This window comes from Papaver somniferum, chromosome 3 (assembly GCF_003573695.1).
Source record: "Papaver somniferum cultivar HN1 chromosome 3, ASM357369v1, whole genome shotgun sequence".
NCBI lineage: Eukaryota > Viridiplantae > Streptophyta > Magnoliopsida > Ranunculales > Papaveraceae > Papaver > Papaver somniferum.
In genome coordinates, this window is record NC_039360.1 from 5,204,972 (window position 1) to 5,220,514 (window position 15,543).

A 15,543-nucleotide genomic window follows, 5' to 3' on the forward strand; every position below is an offset into this window, starting at 1 on the left:
TTATTCCGCGGTTGTCAGTGATTCCATAAGAAAATCCTGAAAATACTCTAGTGTTTCTCAATGGCTCTCCTGAAGAAGCAGAAAATCTTCTCATCATATTACAAATTTTTGAGGGTATGACAGGGCTCCCAGTCAATTTGTCTAAAAGCTCAGTTTTGAGCATTGGAGCAGAAGCTAATATTGATGTCGTGGCTGCAATTCTTAACTGTAAAAAAGAACAACTCCCATTAAAATATCTTGGCCTTCCAGTTGGAGCAACTAGCAGGAACTGCTCAATGTGGGATGTGGTGATCGAAAAATTTCTTAAGAAGTTGGCTCCTTGGAAGAGAAGATTTTTCACCAAAGCAGGTAGGGTTGTTCTGATCAAAACAACTCTTTCTAGCATTCCTATCTATTTCATGTCTTTATTCCCAATGCATGTCAAAGTAGGGCATAAACTGAACCAGATTATGAGGAACAGAATCCACAGGCCAAAAAAAGCTGGAGGTTTAGAAATAAGAAATCTCAGACTCACCAACAGAGCTCTTTTGGCTAAATGGACATGGAGATACTCTGTAGAACAAAAGCAGCTTTGGAGAAAGCTAATTCAATCCAAGATGAAGGGAAAATCCACAGATTTGCTTGTAAAAGACTCTAATCTCCCTCAAGGAAGAGGGATTTGGAAAGGAATACAACGACAAAAAGCAATTATTGAAGACATGTCCTCTATTGAAGTTAGAAGTGGTATTCATACATATTTCTGGTGGGACAAATGGAAAGATAATCTAACTTTGAAGTCTAGATTTCCTAAGATCTTCAAAATCTCCACTCAAAAAAATGCAAGTTTGAATGAAATGGTGGAAAATAATGCATGGAATGTGAAACTCAGTAGAAACCTTCTGCAATCAGAGATGCTACAGAGGATACAGCTCTTTGAATGCTTAGGATCTCCTCCTCAACTTTCAGATCAAGATGATACACTCTTATGCAGAATAGCTGGAGGTTTTATTGCAAAATCCTGCTACAACTGGCTCATAGAGCAGGAGCCAATTCCAGCCCCTCTTCCTCCTTATAAATGTATATGGATCAAATTTGTGCCTCCTAAATGTCAAATCTTTCTATGGATGGCAGCTCAAAACTCTATTCCAACCTATGATAACCTCTCCAGAAGAGGATGCAATTACCAGAATTCCAACTGCTCCTTTTGCAACCAAGCTCCAGAAACAATAGATCATCTGTTTCTTCACTGCAGTTTTCCTGTCAAAGTATGAAACTATTTTATTGGCAGCTTCAATGTGAGATGGGTCCAAGCAGGCTCTTTAGAGGCTCAACTACAAGCTTGGAAAAACAGAAAAGGAAGAAACAGAGGTAGAAAATCTGGCCCATACTTATTTTTGTAATTGTCAGAGCATTATGGGAGGAAAGAAATAGAAGGGTAATGGCTCACAAATTACCTAGAATAGAGGGAGTTGTTATAAATGAAGTGAAGGCATTAATTTATCAATGGGGCAGTGTTTTGGGCAATAGTTTCAAAGATCTCCTCACTCATTGAAAAGTTTTGATTGATAGTATGTAAAACTCTGTAAACTAAAATGGGAACCTTTTAGGTTTTATTACATTTTCTTTTATACAATTTTATCCTCTCTACTCAAAAAAAAAAGGCTGCTCATGGACTAGTTCACTATTGAGCAAAAAATTCACAGGTTTGGGTAGTAGAGCAGCATGCTGCTCAAAACCAGATGACAGTTATACCAGGGAACTTCCTTATCAGTCTAACCTGCTAACAAAGGTAGTTTTTAACTACGTACGCGCGAATGAAGACGAGTCCCAAGAAAACAGTAGCAGGCACTGGAGGCCCGTAATAAGGAAGGTACTTGAGATTCCCAGAGGGTATACATTCTTTGAATGCAGATACGAAGATGAGCTGAGCTATTGTGACTTGGACGATTTTTGTTACTCCTATCTTGAGGGATTTATTGAGGCTGTAGAATCAACCAGTGGACAAAGAGTATCAGGAATTTGTATTGTAGAAGCTTCAATATTCAAAGAACGTATAAGAAGTATAATGGATAGTGCAGCTGATGCTCTAAATTTAGGCTGCATGGTTAACAATGTTGAGAAAACTGAAGACTATTTATTTCTAAACGGCACTGGATGCAGGATCAAAATCGATCTTGATGAATTATTTAAAGTACGTATATGGGAAAAAATAAAAGGCTGCAATGAGAAAATGCAGGATATTATTGTGTGGGAGTTAAAGAGAAATGGGTTTGACTTCACAGAAGATCCAGCAAATGCAGGATATTATTGTGTGGGAGTTAAAGAGAAATGGGTTTGACTTCACAGAAGATCCAGCGGCAATACGTAAAATTAATGAAGCGGTTGAGAGGGCAATGACGCGAATGACAAATGCAATCAAGCTTAATCTGCCAGTTCCTGCAGGTGAACCTGATATGAGTACGACTATCAGTTGGGGCAAATGTGCTGGTCTACCTATATTGAAAACTACCAGTGTGGAAACAGGTACAGTAACCTTACACCATTTACAGTGATCTTCTTTGGTGTTCTTGTTCTGAATACAAGAAATGAATCAGTTAGCTGGGAAGAAATAAACTACGAACTTATAAATGTACTAGCTGTTATTACTGTTTCTGTTTTTTAGCTTCGACTTTAATAACTAGGTTTTAATGGGAACACCGAGTACATGTTTTGTGTTAGGAAACAAACTACAACGATAGCGCTATTCACCTATCTGAAAACTACCTTACGAGATATCAAGTACTATACTTCTATTTGTCTTCTAATACTTTTAGAAGATGGGAGATAAAATCAACGATACCGACGAAAACTAGATAAAATTTCTAGTACCTGACAGTTTCAGCTACAAACAGCTAATCCTGATTATAAAACTGCAAAGGTTACAGACAGTCTTGTAAACATTGGTAGGCAGAGAGAATTCCAAGCCAGTACACGTTAGAACCTTTTTATTCTTCTAACAACAGGTTCATATTTCATCTTCTTCAAATGGATCTTTCTCTGGATAGTCACCAACCTAGAAAGCCAAAAAAAAAAAAATCATCATCAGACTTCTCATCAGCTTGGGTCAGGGAACCATGAACAATAAGTCCCCAGTAATATCTCAGAAAGTCTTAACACTAATGACTGATGAGTATCTGAATATACAGACCTTCACTTTTTCAGGTCTGACCATTGCACCATGAAGTGAAGGGCACGTGAAGTACCGCTTTCCTCGCACCCTATAATAATAACAAAACACAATTGTAGATTAAAAAGCTAGCAAAATCATCATTCAAAATCAAGTGTTCAAACTTAATGTTAATCATCAACAAAAGGTTTATACTCTTCAATCAACAGGAAGTATCTTGCTCCCTAAAACAAGGAAAACATACTAGAAGCCTAATCTCGTCGTTGTTATTACACTGTTTATGCATTCTGCAAAGATGCCACAACTTAATGCACCTTTAGGGGTAGTCGAAGAACATACAAAGAAGTCCAGGCCACAGCTGTGTGTTCACCGGGGTAGTCAGGCTTTCATCCTGAATGCATAGAGTGCTAGTTTCTCAGAGTAAAGATTGCCTGACAACCTTCTAGACAGATACCAGAATATGCGTTTAAAACTTTAAATGATATAAATAAGTTATCAGTGAATATATAATATTTGAAACATATACCAAACTTGACAATCATGGTACACTCCAACCATTACATTTTATCAATAGCTATGTGTTATCTAACTTATAATGTGATATCTAAATTTTCCCCCGAAGGCCAATGGAATACCCATATACGATATAGCAACTGCATGATATAGAACTTAAAAAGAACAAGTAACTATTGAAAATAAAAATAAAAACATGGAGTTCAGAATCTTGCATACGTTCCATCATGTTTTCCCAGTGGCTCATCGTATTGAACTCCAATCCAGAAACCAGGTGCAATATTTTCAGCTCTACCTACAAATTTAACAACCCCTCTTTTTTCTCCTGGTTCAACTTCACACCTATCTCCAACCTGTATGAAGAAAATAGTTGTTTTAGCAACGGCAGAACAGAAAAACGAGTACCGGTACTTCAAATATCAAGACCTTAGACGGCTGAATATCTATAAAGAATCAAAGGTGCCAAAGCTCCAGAACTTATTTTTCACCTGATGTGTAATCATTTTATTTAGTATTGTTAAAGTCCATTTGACTGACAAAGCTTAAAGTTGCAGCAAGGCCAGTTTGTCTAATTTCCAATATTACGATACTTTCACTAACTATTCAAAAAAGGCTCCATGACACATTACAGCCTTCTCCAAGATATGCCACTTTTTTCACTTACAAGAAAGAAGAGTGGTCCATACTCGTTAACATCCTCCACTTAAATCAACATGCAACAGAACTCTTACAGCTTTGAAAAGTGTTGGGCCATTTAATCATCATCAATATAACCAAAAGTAACTTTCTGTACTGCACCAATCAGAACACAGCCACATACAGGAGAAAACTTAAATTAACTATTCCGGCAACGTACATACAGTTAAATAACAATATAAATCTTTTGGTGATTCCTCTCTGCTATGTCCAAGACAATGGTTTTTCTTCCCCCATGAACTTCCAAACTACAAATCTCTCTCTCATTAGACCAACACATTCAAACTAGCGTTTAAGGCTTCCAGTCCCACCTTTGTCCACTATTACACAACAGTATACATGCAAATATATAACAGTGTGAGTCTTTTTGTGCTTCCTCTCCCTGTGCCCAAGGCCCTAGATTTACCGTTCCAATCAAACTTCCAGAGCTACCAACTTCTCTCTCACTAGACCAACAATTTCAGAACTTTGTCGTTAAAGGCCCCTAATCAAACTACTGTTTAACGTTACCATCTGAAATAGAGCTTACAAATAGATCTAAAGCATGTCAGACATGATACCTTAATGGTGAATACCAAAAATGCCACGCTATAATTGGCTTTAGCTATGGCTTTTGGGCAAACACCACACTGGTAAACATTAGTGTATGGGGAAGCGGGGATTGAAAGTTGATCTATTGAAGTTTTTGATTAAAAAAAAAATTATCTATCAAGCTCAGTTTTGCCGGTGAACCCCGCCTAATGCCAGGCTAAGCTATACCCATGTTGCCAGGCTCACTGCTCACCTAATAAGTGAGCCTAGCTCTATGCCAAATATGGCCCCTTCCATTGTGGGGTAAATATAAAAGCCAAACCTGGCATTTTTACCCAACATTAGAGCATCCACAATGTCGTGTAGAAAAGCCAAATTTAGTATTTTTTTACCCGCAATTGAAGAAGCTATATTTTACTCCCTCCGTCCCTAAATAGATGACCTAGTTCAAGTTTGCACTATTTTTAAGGCAAGGAGGAGATGGGAGTATTTTTGAAATAGTGCAAACTTGAACTAGGTCATCTATTTAGGGACGGAGGGAGTAGCATATAAGAACATGGGTATAATCTAAAGCTGAGAATTGCAGAATAATTTAAATAGAAAAATAAAATGCAAGGGGCTCTCTTTAAACCCCGCCCGACTACAATACAAATGCTAACCAGTGTGGTTGACGCCAAAAGCCATCGCTAAAGCCAATTACAGCTTGGCCTTTTTGGCATCTACCACTGTGGATGCTCTTACAAGATCAATGCTGCTCGACTTATTAGGAAAAAAATACAAATTGTTAATTACTTTTAACCTTGGCATACAACATTGTCGGTCTTCCAAACATCTCTCCAAGGAAACCACATGTTACATCTCTTCTAAATCCTAAATATTTATAATAACAAAACTTAAGTTTAGATTATTCATGCTTATTTGGTACTGATAAGATGCTAAGCATTCCAAAAACTAACATAACTGGGGAAGCAAACTGAAACCAAGACAAGCTTTTTATACTAACCTTGATGTTTGCACAGAGATCTTCCATGTAGTTATCTGTAATCTGTATACGAAAAACAAATAGTCAGTTGAGGTACAAGTATGGAATTTCAGTAGCTCTGATTTCATATTAACTTAAGAAAATGAACCCTGAACCTAAAGAAAATGAATCCCTTCACCCTTGTTTCACAGTTTCTAATTAGCATCTGAATGCATAATTATTGTATGATTTTCAGAATGCCTTTTGTTTGTACCAAAAGATTGACCAAACTTATTTGTTTTATAACGGCTAACATTTTGTATAGTCCTACCAAGTGCTGGTGAAAAGCAAGTGTACCTGAGAGAACCTACTCATTCATCCAAGTGCATATAAGTATATAACACATGTAGCAAGTCTAGTCTGACTAAAAGCATCAATCAAGAAATAAGAAAGCCCTACTAGCTACTTGATAAGGCAAAACAAATAAAAGTAGAAGTTTTGAGAATATAACGTCTTGCTAGCTACTTAATAAGTGTTATCAGCAACACTCTGTTATTTTACACAGTTATCAAGAATAAAACAGCATTTACTTGGTGTATGATAACAATAAAAGATAGCAGCTTACTTTATTTTCAACAACTGATGGATTCTGAGAAGCGAATTTTTCCTTATATTTCCTAAAAGTACCTGAACCATCCAGATTGAACTTGTGAGCTAAAAAAGGGACTACACATGCGAGTCAAAGAGAACGACGTAATCATGTAATGGCATAAAGGAAACTCAAGAAGAATTCTTGAGATAACTCAAAAATGAAAATGGAAATGAAATTGCAAATACTACTAAGTACTAACCAGAGTATATTGGGCAACCCTGATACTTAATAAATGGATTATACACAGTATATATTATCTTTTCAATATCAGGAAACTTTCAATAAACTAACATAATGTTGGGACATTGGGTTAAAGTACTCATGTTCAGAATCTATATGCTCCATTAGAACATAAACAATTCAACTTACAAAGAAAAATGGGATTTAGTATTTGGTTGACTATCAAGGAGGTCAGTAACACAATCTACAATATACTACCAACCTTTATTTAACCATCACTTTAGTGTGTAATAAAACTGCCCGCCACATGTTACATTGCCCAAAACACAAAAAACTATGCCAATTACAAAGATAAGGGAACTTGCCACCAAGTTTATCATAGGCTTCCTCAGAAATGGAGTACTTCTCCACCAGTGAAGTATCTTCCAGCCAGCCACCAGCTGTAACCGATGAGGGATCCAGGTCCAATATATTCAATCGATACCTTTCACACATTAGAATAGAGTTAATCAGACACAGGCTACGAAAACCCAAGAAAATATTTTTTTTACAAGAATTTCAAAAGAAAAAGCAATTTACGCTATCTAAAAGTTTTAGCTTACACTATACGTTGCATAGAGGCTCAAAAATAAATCATTGTTTTTGGTCAATTACTATTTTCTTGTATCACATATGAGAATGATGTGTTCCATCTCAGCAGTTAGTCCAAACTCTTCTTACCTGTTCAGCTTTGGTATAAACACAAATGAGTGCTTCAAATTACTGTATCAAGTTTTATTCTCAAACTACGATACAAAGGTACAAAAATGAGGCAACTTAATATAGGTAGATAAGCCAAAACTAAATTTCATGTTTTTCACTCTTCGATTGGGTTTCATTTGGACAGAAGAATACTTGAAAGCAACCCAATGTTTACTATTCAACTTCTATATTTGAAAAACGGGAAACGAAATATTTGAGATACGAATAGAAGACCACCATGATTTAAAAAGGGAACATGAAATCAGAAGTCTAAGGAAACAAATTCTAGGTTCAAAATTTGAACACAGACAACATATTATAAGTAAGAAGAAACTATAAAAACTTCAACGTCTTTAACCACAATAATGTAGCTCCACCATATTCGTTTTCACATCAAGCACAAAAATGTAGCTTTTACATTTTGCAAGTGATGAACATTGGAAGAAGAAAAGAATGTGTGATGGCGAAAAAAAGAAGTAGACACTCACCCATCATGTAGAGAGTAAAATCCGAAGGGTTTGGAATTGTCATTTAAGTCTGAAACTTTAGCACCTGTATCATCAAAAAGCTCAAGGGACATTGAATCAACAGAAGTACCAGATTTTTTCCAGAGCTTCTCTTTCACAGATTCCACAGTCATCTGAGAGCAATGAGAGTTTCAATTTAGCAACATTTATCAGAAAAGAATAGATGGAAATTCAACTGATGATTGCGTACTGAAGCTTTCTATGTGATTATTCACAGGCAACTACCTTAACTCATGCATCTTCCTACATCAAATATAGATATTCCAGAAGGAATACAGTACCAAAAAGAAATGAAAAAGATTTATTAACAAACTAAGAACCTGGATGTGTTCTATTAACAGTATAACAAAAATCTCCAACAATTCATTGTGGTTGATCTATCCTGCTTCATTGAGGTTAATCTTAGATCCAGTTCACAAATTTCAAAACATTCCAATGCGCAAATTAGCCCAAATCATATGGTGAACCAACTGTCAATCATAGGCGGAAATTCATACTGAATTTATTTGTGGATATTCATTTGACAATGGTGGTTGGTAGCACGGTTTACCTTATGGTGGCTCGACCTGGATTAATAAAATTACAATTCAAATAGAAGTATCACAACATAAGTGAATTAAACGAGATATATTCTAATCCTTGTGGAAATTGATAAAAATGGAATGATAAAATTAAATACCTGAAGAGAGAAGCGAACATCTGCAGAGAAGCTTTTAAGATTGGAGTGACTTACGCGGAGAAGAACCGAATCATCAGTTGGAATTTGTAATAAGTTCGCCATTACTAAAAAAAAAAAACAAGAACCGGTAATTAGTAAAACCCACCAATCCCACTAAGATGTGCACAAGAAGAAAACTAACATAGTAATTTGTGGAATGTAAAATTAGTAATTCAAAAACCAGTAAGCTAGAAATTTTTATCAGTAAATAATCAAAATGTCATCCGCACACAAGTATCTAGGGTTTATATATTTGGTTCATCTTAACTTGTTGTTGGCAGAGATTTGAATCATGGGTCCAGAAAATTAGAATCAATTAGTGTTAAGAATATAATTCATTTATATTGTATTTCCAGTTCGGTGTGGAAAATCATGATCTGATTATAATTTTGTGTTGAATTTGGTAGTTTCAAAGTAACCCTAGTTTACTTGTAAACATGTCATTGAGATGTTTTGTTCATTCTGTGTTGCGATTAGGTTAGAGAGTATGGAAACACCAGGTATTCTTTTGCATTTTTCAGTATGTTTATAGTAAGTACATTCACCTCGTCTATGAAGTTCAAGAGATGACGAAATATAAATTGAATTAACTGATTGAAGCATGAGAGAACTGACCTGAGGTATGACAGAAAAGGATTTATAAATTTCCTTTTTGAAACCAACAACAACACTAGAAGATGATGATTCCCTCGACCAAATCCACCTTTTTGATCAATTTATCATCCGAATATGATTCTCATCTGATCCAATAATAATCTCATCTGATTGGAGTATTCTATTTAGGTTAAGTTCTTCTTCAGAGAGAGTGGAAATTTAAGAAGAAGAAATGTTTGTTTCTGCTAAATTCTGAACTGTGAAGCCCTAGATTTGATTTTACCGAGGGTTTTTACAAGGGCACCCACCGGTGCTTCGTAGCAGGCTTTACTATGCCTGGGCTTGTTTCTGTGCTCCGAAAGTGTCTATCGTGTGTCTTTAGACCGAGGGAATTGGTGCTAATGATTTTGCCTTGGAAAGCCACAGGACCTGATGGATTTTCACCGGGTTTTTTCCAAACTCAATGGGACATTGTTGGCACCGATTGATCAATATGGTTCATAGAATTTTCACTACCAAGAAATCATTCAAGAGTGAATAAAACAAACTTTACTCTTGTTCTGAAAGTCAAGCTTCCTCGTACACCTGGTAATTTCAGGCCTATTGCTTCCAAGAAATAGTATCTCCCATGCAATCTGCTTATGTTTCTGGAAGACAGATTTCAGACTATATAACTCTTGCACTAGATATCATTCATTGTATGAAGAGCAAAAGAGGAAAGAATGGGTACATGGCATTGACAGAGTTGAATGGTGTGCCATAGTCCATGAATGTATCAGTATTTTTGAAGTTAGTATTTAACTAAATGGTTCTTCTTGTACTTCTTTTAAACCAACTAGGAGGCTTAAACAAGGTGATCCACTTTCACCTTATCTATTTCTCCACACCGTGGAGGTATTTTCTAGATCATTGGCCAAAGATGGAGCTGACAAGAAGATTAAAGGCATCAATATTGTAAGAAGAGTACCACCAGTGTCCCATTCACTGTTTGCTGATGACTGCTTAATATTCACCAAGGAAACTATATATAATGTCAACAACTTGATGGATGTTATTAAGGAGTTCAGCAATATTTCAGGCCAACAGATAAATTTTCAAAAATCCTCAGTTTATTTAACTGGTAATCTACATGATAGGTACTGCAGAATGCTCTCCAGAAGAATGAAAGTACAAAAAATGGCTATGGATGAAAGATACTTGGGTATTCCTTAACAAGAAAAAAAATTCTTCCTTTTTTAGTATTGTGAACAACATGAGACACAGATTACCCAGATGGAAAGGTAAATTCATCAATCAAGCTGGAAGATCTATAATGGTCAAGACTCTACTAAATGTCATGCCTCTTCATCAAATGTGCACTTTCAGGATTCCAGATAAAAGCATCAAAGAGATGGGAAAAAAATCCAAAGACAGCTTTAGTGGGAAAAAGAAGAAGATAGTAGAGGAGTCTACCCTAGTGCTTGGACATATATCTCCAAAAACAAAGCTGAAGGGGGGTGGGTGGGGGGGGGGGTGGATTTAAATATTTGGGTGTTTTTAATGATGCACTACTATCTAAACAAGCCTGGAGAGTATGTACAAGCTCTTCAAAACTCATGGAAGATGCACCCAAAGCAAGATATTTCCCTACCTCCACCCTTCTCCGTGCTCTAGTAAAGAAGAATGCAACATGGGCCTGGAAAAGCTTATATAGGTCGGTTGGTTTCATTAAAAAATTCATTTTTTTGGAATCTAGGAGATGGGAAAAGAATCAGTTTGTGAAAGGATAATTGGATTTTAGGTTTACAAGGTCCTTTATTACCGATTAATACTAGTGCATAACGTTATTCAGACAATATGTTTGTCTCTGATTTAATAAATTAAGAAGAGAAATCCTGGAAATCTGATTGTGTGAATCTTCTCTTTACACCTGAAGATGCCGCTAAAGTCTTGAATATCAGAATACCAAGAATGGCAAACGACACCCTTGTCTGGACATTGACACATAATGGGATGTTTTCAGTCAAGTCGGTATTTAACAAGAAAATGGAGTTGAAGAATGGGATTCACACTAACAGTCCTGATGAAGTCAGGATACGGAAGCCACTGTGGAATCTAAAGTTACCAGAGAAGATCAAATTATTCCTTCGGAATGTATGACTAACTCCGTTCCTTCTAATAGAAGAATTATGAGACAGATTATAGGGGTTCCATCTGATTGCTCTATGTGTGATCACAATCCATAAACTTTAGAATATATACTAATGCACTGCAACTTTGCAAGAGAAGTATATATTTTTATTCCTGGTATTAGAAGATCTCTCTAGAACATTAATAATCTCAAGGACTGGGTATGAAGCTGGTTTGCAGTTCGAACTAATAATGAATCAATTTAAGATGATTAGATCATCCACATGGCATGTGCAGCTTGGGAAGTCTGGAAGAGGTGTAGCTATGTGTTTGAACATCACAAGGCTAATCTAGTGAACATCATCAGAAGGATACAAAATTTAATGATTTCCATCAAAAATAGGGTGCAGCAAAACATAGTCTTTATAAACAGAAACCAAAAATGGACTCCGCCTCAAAACCCACTCATTAAATTACACTGTGATGCCTCTTTTAAGTTGAACTATGTTCACTGTGATATAGTGAAAATGCGGGGGTCTAACAACCTCACCCAATATTTCGATTAGCAATCTGTATGGACTAACTCTAATATACTTTTAAAAGAATCAACTAGACAGTCAGACTCAATCTTAATAAAAAGTATATCAAGGAGTTAATATCTCTATCTCTTGATTTAAATCTTACTCAAGAAATCTGCGAGTCTCGATTAAATACAAGAGAGATAAACTTGGATGGTACCAAAGACCAATATCCAAGGATCAATCAATATCCAATCAACAACCAAAGGTTGGATTTCACTATTTATTGATACAACGCACAACCTGTGATATTCCAATTATATAACAAAATATAATGCGGAATAGAAATAACAAAGACACCAGAAATTTTGTTAACGAGGAAACCGCAAATGCAGAAAAATCTCAGGACCTAGTCCAGATTGAACACCACACTGTATTAAGCCGCTACAAACACTAGCCTACTACAAACTAACTTCGGTCTGGACTGTAGTTGAACCCTAATCAATCTTACACTGATTCAAGGTACAGTTGCGCTCCTTACGCCTCTGATCCCAGCAGGATACTACGCACTTGATTCCCTTAGCTGATCTCACCCACAACCAAGAGTTGCTACTACCCAAAGTCGAAGACTTTAGTAAACAAATCTGTATCACACAGAAAAGTCTACAAGGATAGAAAAATTTGTCTCCCACAGATAAACCTAAAAGTTTTGTTCTGTCTTTTGATAAAAATCAAGGTGAACAAGAACCAATTGATAAACTGGACTTATATTCCCGAAGAACATCCTAGTATTATCAATCACCTCACAATAATCTAAATCGTATGGTAGCGAAACTAGATATTGTGGAATCACAAACGATGAGACGAAGATGTTTGTGATTTCTTTTTATCTTGCCCTATCGGAGATATATTGAACTCGTATGATAGAAAATGGCAAGATCAGATCGCTCAACTACAAGAGAAATAGTTTCGTCTGGCTTCACAATCCCAATGAAGTCTTTCAGTCGTTAATCGACAGGGTCTCGAGAAAAAACCTACGATTAAAGGAGAATCGACTCTAGCAAACCAACTAGTATCACACAGGAGGTGTGGGGATTAGTTTTTCATATTTTCTAGACGTCTCCTTATATAGTTTTCAAATCAGGGTTTGCAATCTAAGTTACCTTGGTAACAAAGCATTCAATAATCACGGTTAGATGAAAAACCTGATTTATCCAAGCTAATATCTTTCAACCGTTAGATCGAAACTTAGCTTGTCACACACAAATGAAATATATTCATTTAGGTTTGAGTAACCGTACCTAAACGTGTACATTGGTTGATTCACAAATGGTTGACCAATGGTTAGCCATATAAGTGCTTTCATATTAACCGTATTCATCTTTCTCATAACTAGTTCAAATGACTCATAAGAACTAGTTCAAGAGTTGTTCACTTGCTTAGGTCTTTATACATAGACACAATTGAAACAAAATCGGTTTGATTCATTTGAATCAATTCATGAACAGTATACCCACGGTTTGCAAAGATTGCGTTCCTTATAATTTATTGTTTTAAGTCCATGAACTACCGATTTAAGAAATAACTAGCTTGGGTACGCGTACGGGTATGCATACCTTAGCTACCAGATTTTGAGTTGGTTTTAGTTTCCAAACTCATCAGACTTTTTCGGGTGAAAAAGTTCCGCCAGTACGTGTACGGGTACGCGTACCTAAGGTGACTGGTTTTTGAGTTCGTAACTTCAAACTCAGCAGAATTTCACGGACGTGAATTCCGCCAGTATGCGTACGGGTACGCGTACCCAACTTGTCTCCTTCACCAATACCGCATGCACACATATGCACGTACTTGGTTTCCGGCAGATGGAATTATACACTGATTTGCGAACACACTATATGCTTACATCCATAGGTGGTTGCATATTCTCAACTCTACATTTCAATAGTTGAAACATTCTTCTATAATGTAATAACGATCGTTAGACATAAAGAATCGACTGTCGTCATCAAAGCTATTTTCAAGATTGAAACGTCATCATGACTTTCGTCACGGGTAAAGATGAAGATGGTTAAAGCAAAAGCTTACCAAGACGTATTTCGAGAAAAAGATAGGCGAGTAAACTCGGCTCGAAATAGCAAATGTGTATGTATGAAAACTATCATACTTATACGACTTTTGTCTCAAGAGTAGGAAATAGAGTAGATAGAATTTTGAGTGACAAGATGAGTTCAAGTCTCCACATACCTTTTGGTCGGATGAAGTTCCACTGGTTCGTTGAGTAGTTCTTCGTCTTTGCAAGATAATCGCCATGGAGTCTGGAGCTCAACTATTCCTAACTATCCTAGACCGAAACTTAGTCATAAGTATACTAAAAATCAAGACATATAGTTCTGATCACTAATATTGACAAACATGCTTGAGATAGAAACGCATGCGAGTTCGACCGAGCAATGCTCTAACATACAGGACTAATAATGAGAAATTTTACAGGAGATCATACAGGCTCGAGATGCATTTCCAAGCATGATGTTCAAATGCTGAGGAAGGAGAATGCTTTGTTGTGCTAGATGGAGTACAATCAGCTTTGGACAATCACGTAAAGCATTTCTTTATTGAAGTGGACTCAAGTAATGTTGCAAATACAATAAATGGGAATAGTTATTGCCTCCTTGGCAAAATCATATCATTATTAAAAATGTTTTGTTTTATTTAAGAAATTTTGAAAGTTGAGTATACAAACATGCCATTTGAGAATGCAATGGACCAGCAGATGTGCTCGCTAAGCATGATAGGAATTTTGGTGTATCTTACACTTGGTATATTAATCCTCCGAACTTTTAAACTGAAAAAGTTTTGGAGAATTATACTGATGTAAGTGCTACAATAATCTAATAAAACATCATCCTTCCTATCAATGTTTTTTTTATTGTGACCAAGATAAGCAGCATAATGTAGTCCCACATTGTACTTTTTTCACATTAGAAGTTTTCAACGACACATACTAGCATTTTGGTTAGAATACTGTATCGGTGTTGCACCCATTAAGATAATACTGTATCGGTGTTGCACCCATTAAGATTTTGAGGCTTCATAGGATTGTGATATCCTTAAAGTGGCGAGAGGAGATTTAGTGTGTGTTAAAAATCAATTTTACCCTTTAATGAGTCTTGTTAGCTAAAATCAAAATTAAATCAAAACCTAAAAACCAAAAATTAATTCATACTAACCTTTTTCTCTTCTTCTTCTCAAAACAAACAAAAAAACAAAACCTATGATCAAATTTTTGAATTTTTTTTTATCAAATCTTCATCGATTCTAAAAAATGTTTATGAAGGTTGATTCTTAAGATGACAAGATCATGTTTTGGATTGAATCCACCGTTAACCAGTTATGATTTTAATGTTTAAGGTGTTGAACCACAAATTGAAGATTTAGTGAATGAATCTGTCCAAACACTAGTAATTCCTCCAAAATGTTAAGAATCGAAAACCAACCATTTATTTTACCTTTAGATTGGTTTAATATATAAAATTGATGAATTCAGAGTTTAGGAAATCTGCTTCTGGGTTGATTATGGTTAGGAGTTCTTGTCGACCTAGCCGTAAATGGTTAGTTACGGTTGAGGCTCTAAGAATCCCCAACCATGTGTTGGGACTTT

At 36.1% G+C, this 15,543-nt stretch overlaps 1 protein-coding gene across 2 annotated transcripts; it reads right to left on the reverse strand.

Annotated features, from left to right (window-relative positions):
• Positions 1-2,578: 2,578 nt before the first annotated feature.
• LOC113355199 (tubulin-folding cofactor B-like) lies at positions 2,579-9,530 on the reverse strand. Of its 2 annotated transcripts, XM_026597988.1 has the most exons (10): positions 9,280-9,530; positions 8,626-8,729; positions 8,497-8,512; positions 7,908-8,059; positions 7,044-7,162; positions 6,472-6,533; positions 5,889-5,930; positions 3,878-4,011; positions 3,167-3,236; positions 2,579-3,031 (listed from the first exon to the last, which is right to left on the reverse strand). In XM_026597988.1, exons 2-10 carry the CDS (start codon positions 8,643-8,645, stop codon positions 2,984-2,986), a joined length of 663 nt encoding a protein of 220 aa, XP_026453773.1. In that variant the 5' UTR covers positions 8,646-8,729; positions 9,280-9,530; the 3' UTR covers positions 2,579-2,983. The 2 variants fall into 2 exon arrangements, with proteins under 2 accessions (XP_026453773.1, XP_026453772.1); XM_026597987.1 differs by lacking the exon at positions 8,497-8,512 and having other exon boundaries at positions 9,280-9,529.
• Between the last annotated feature and the right edge of the window lie 6,013 nt (positions 9,531-15,543).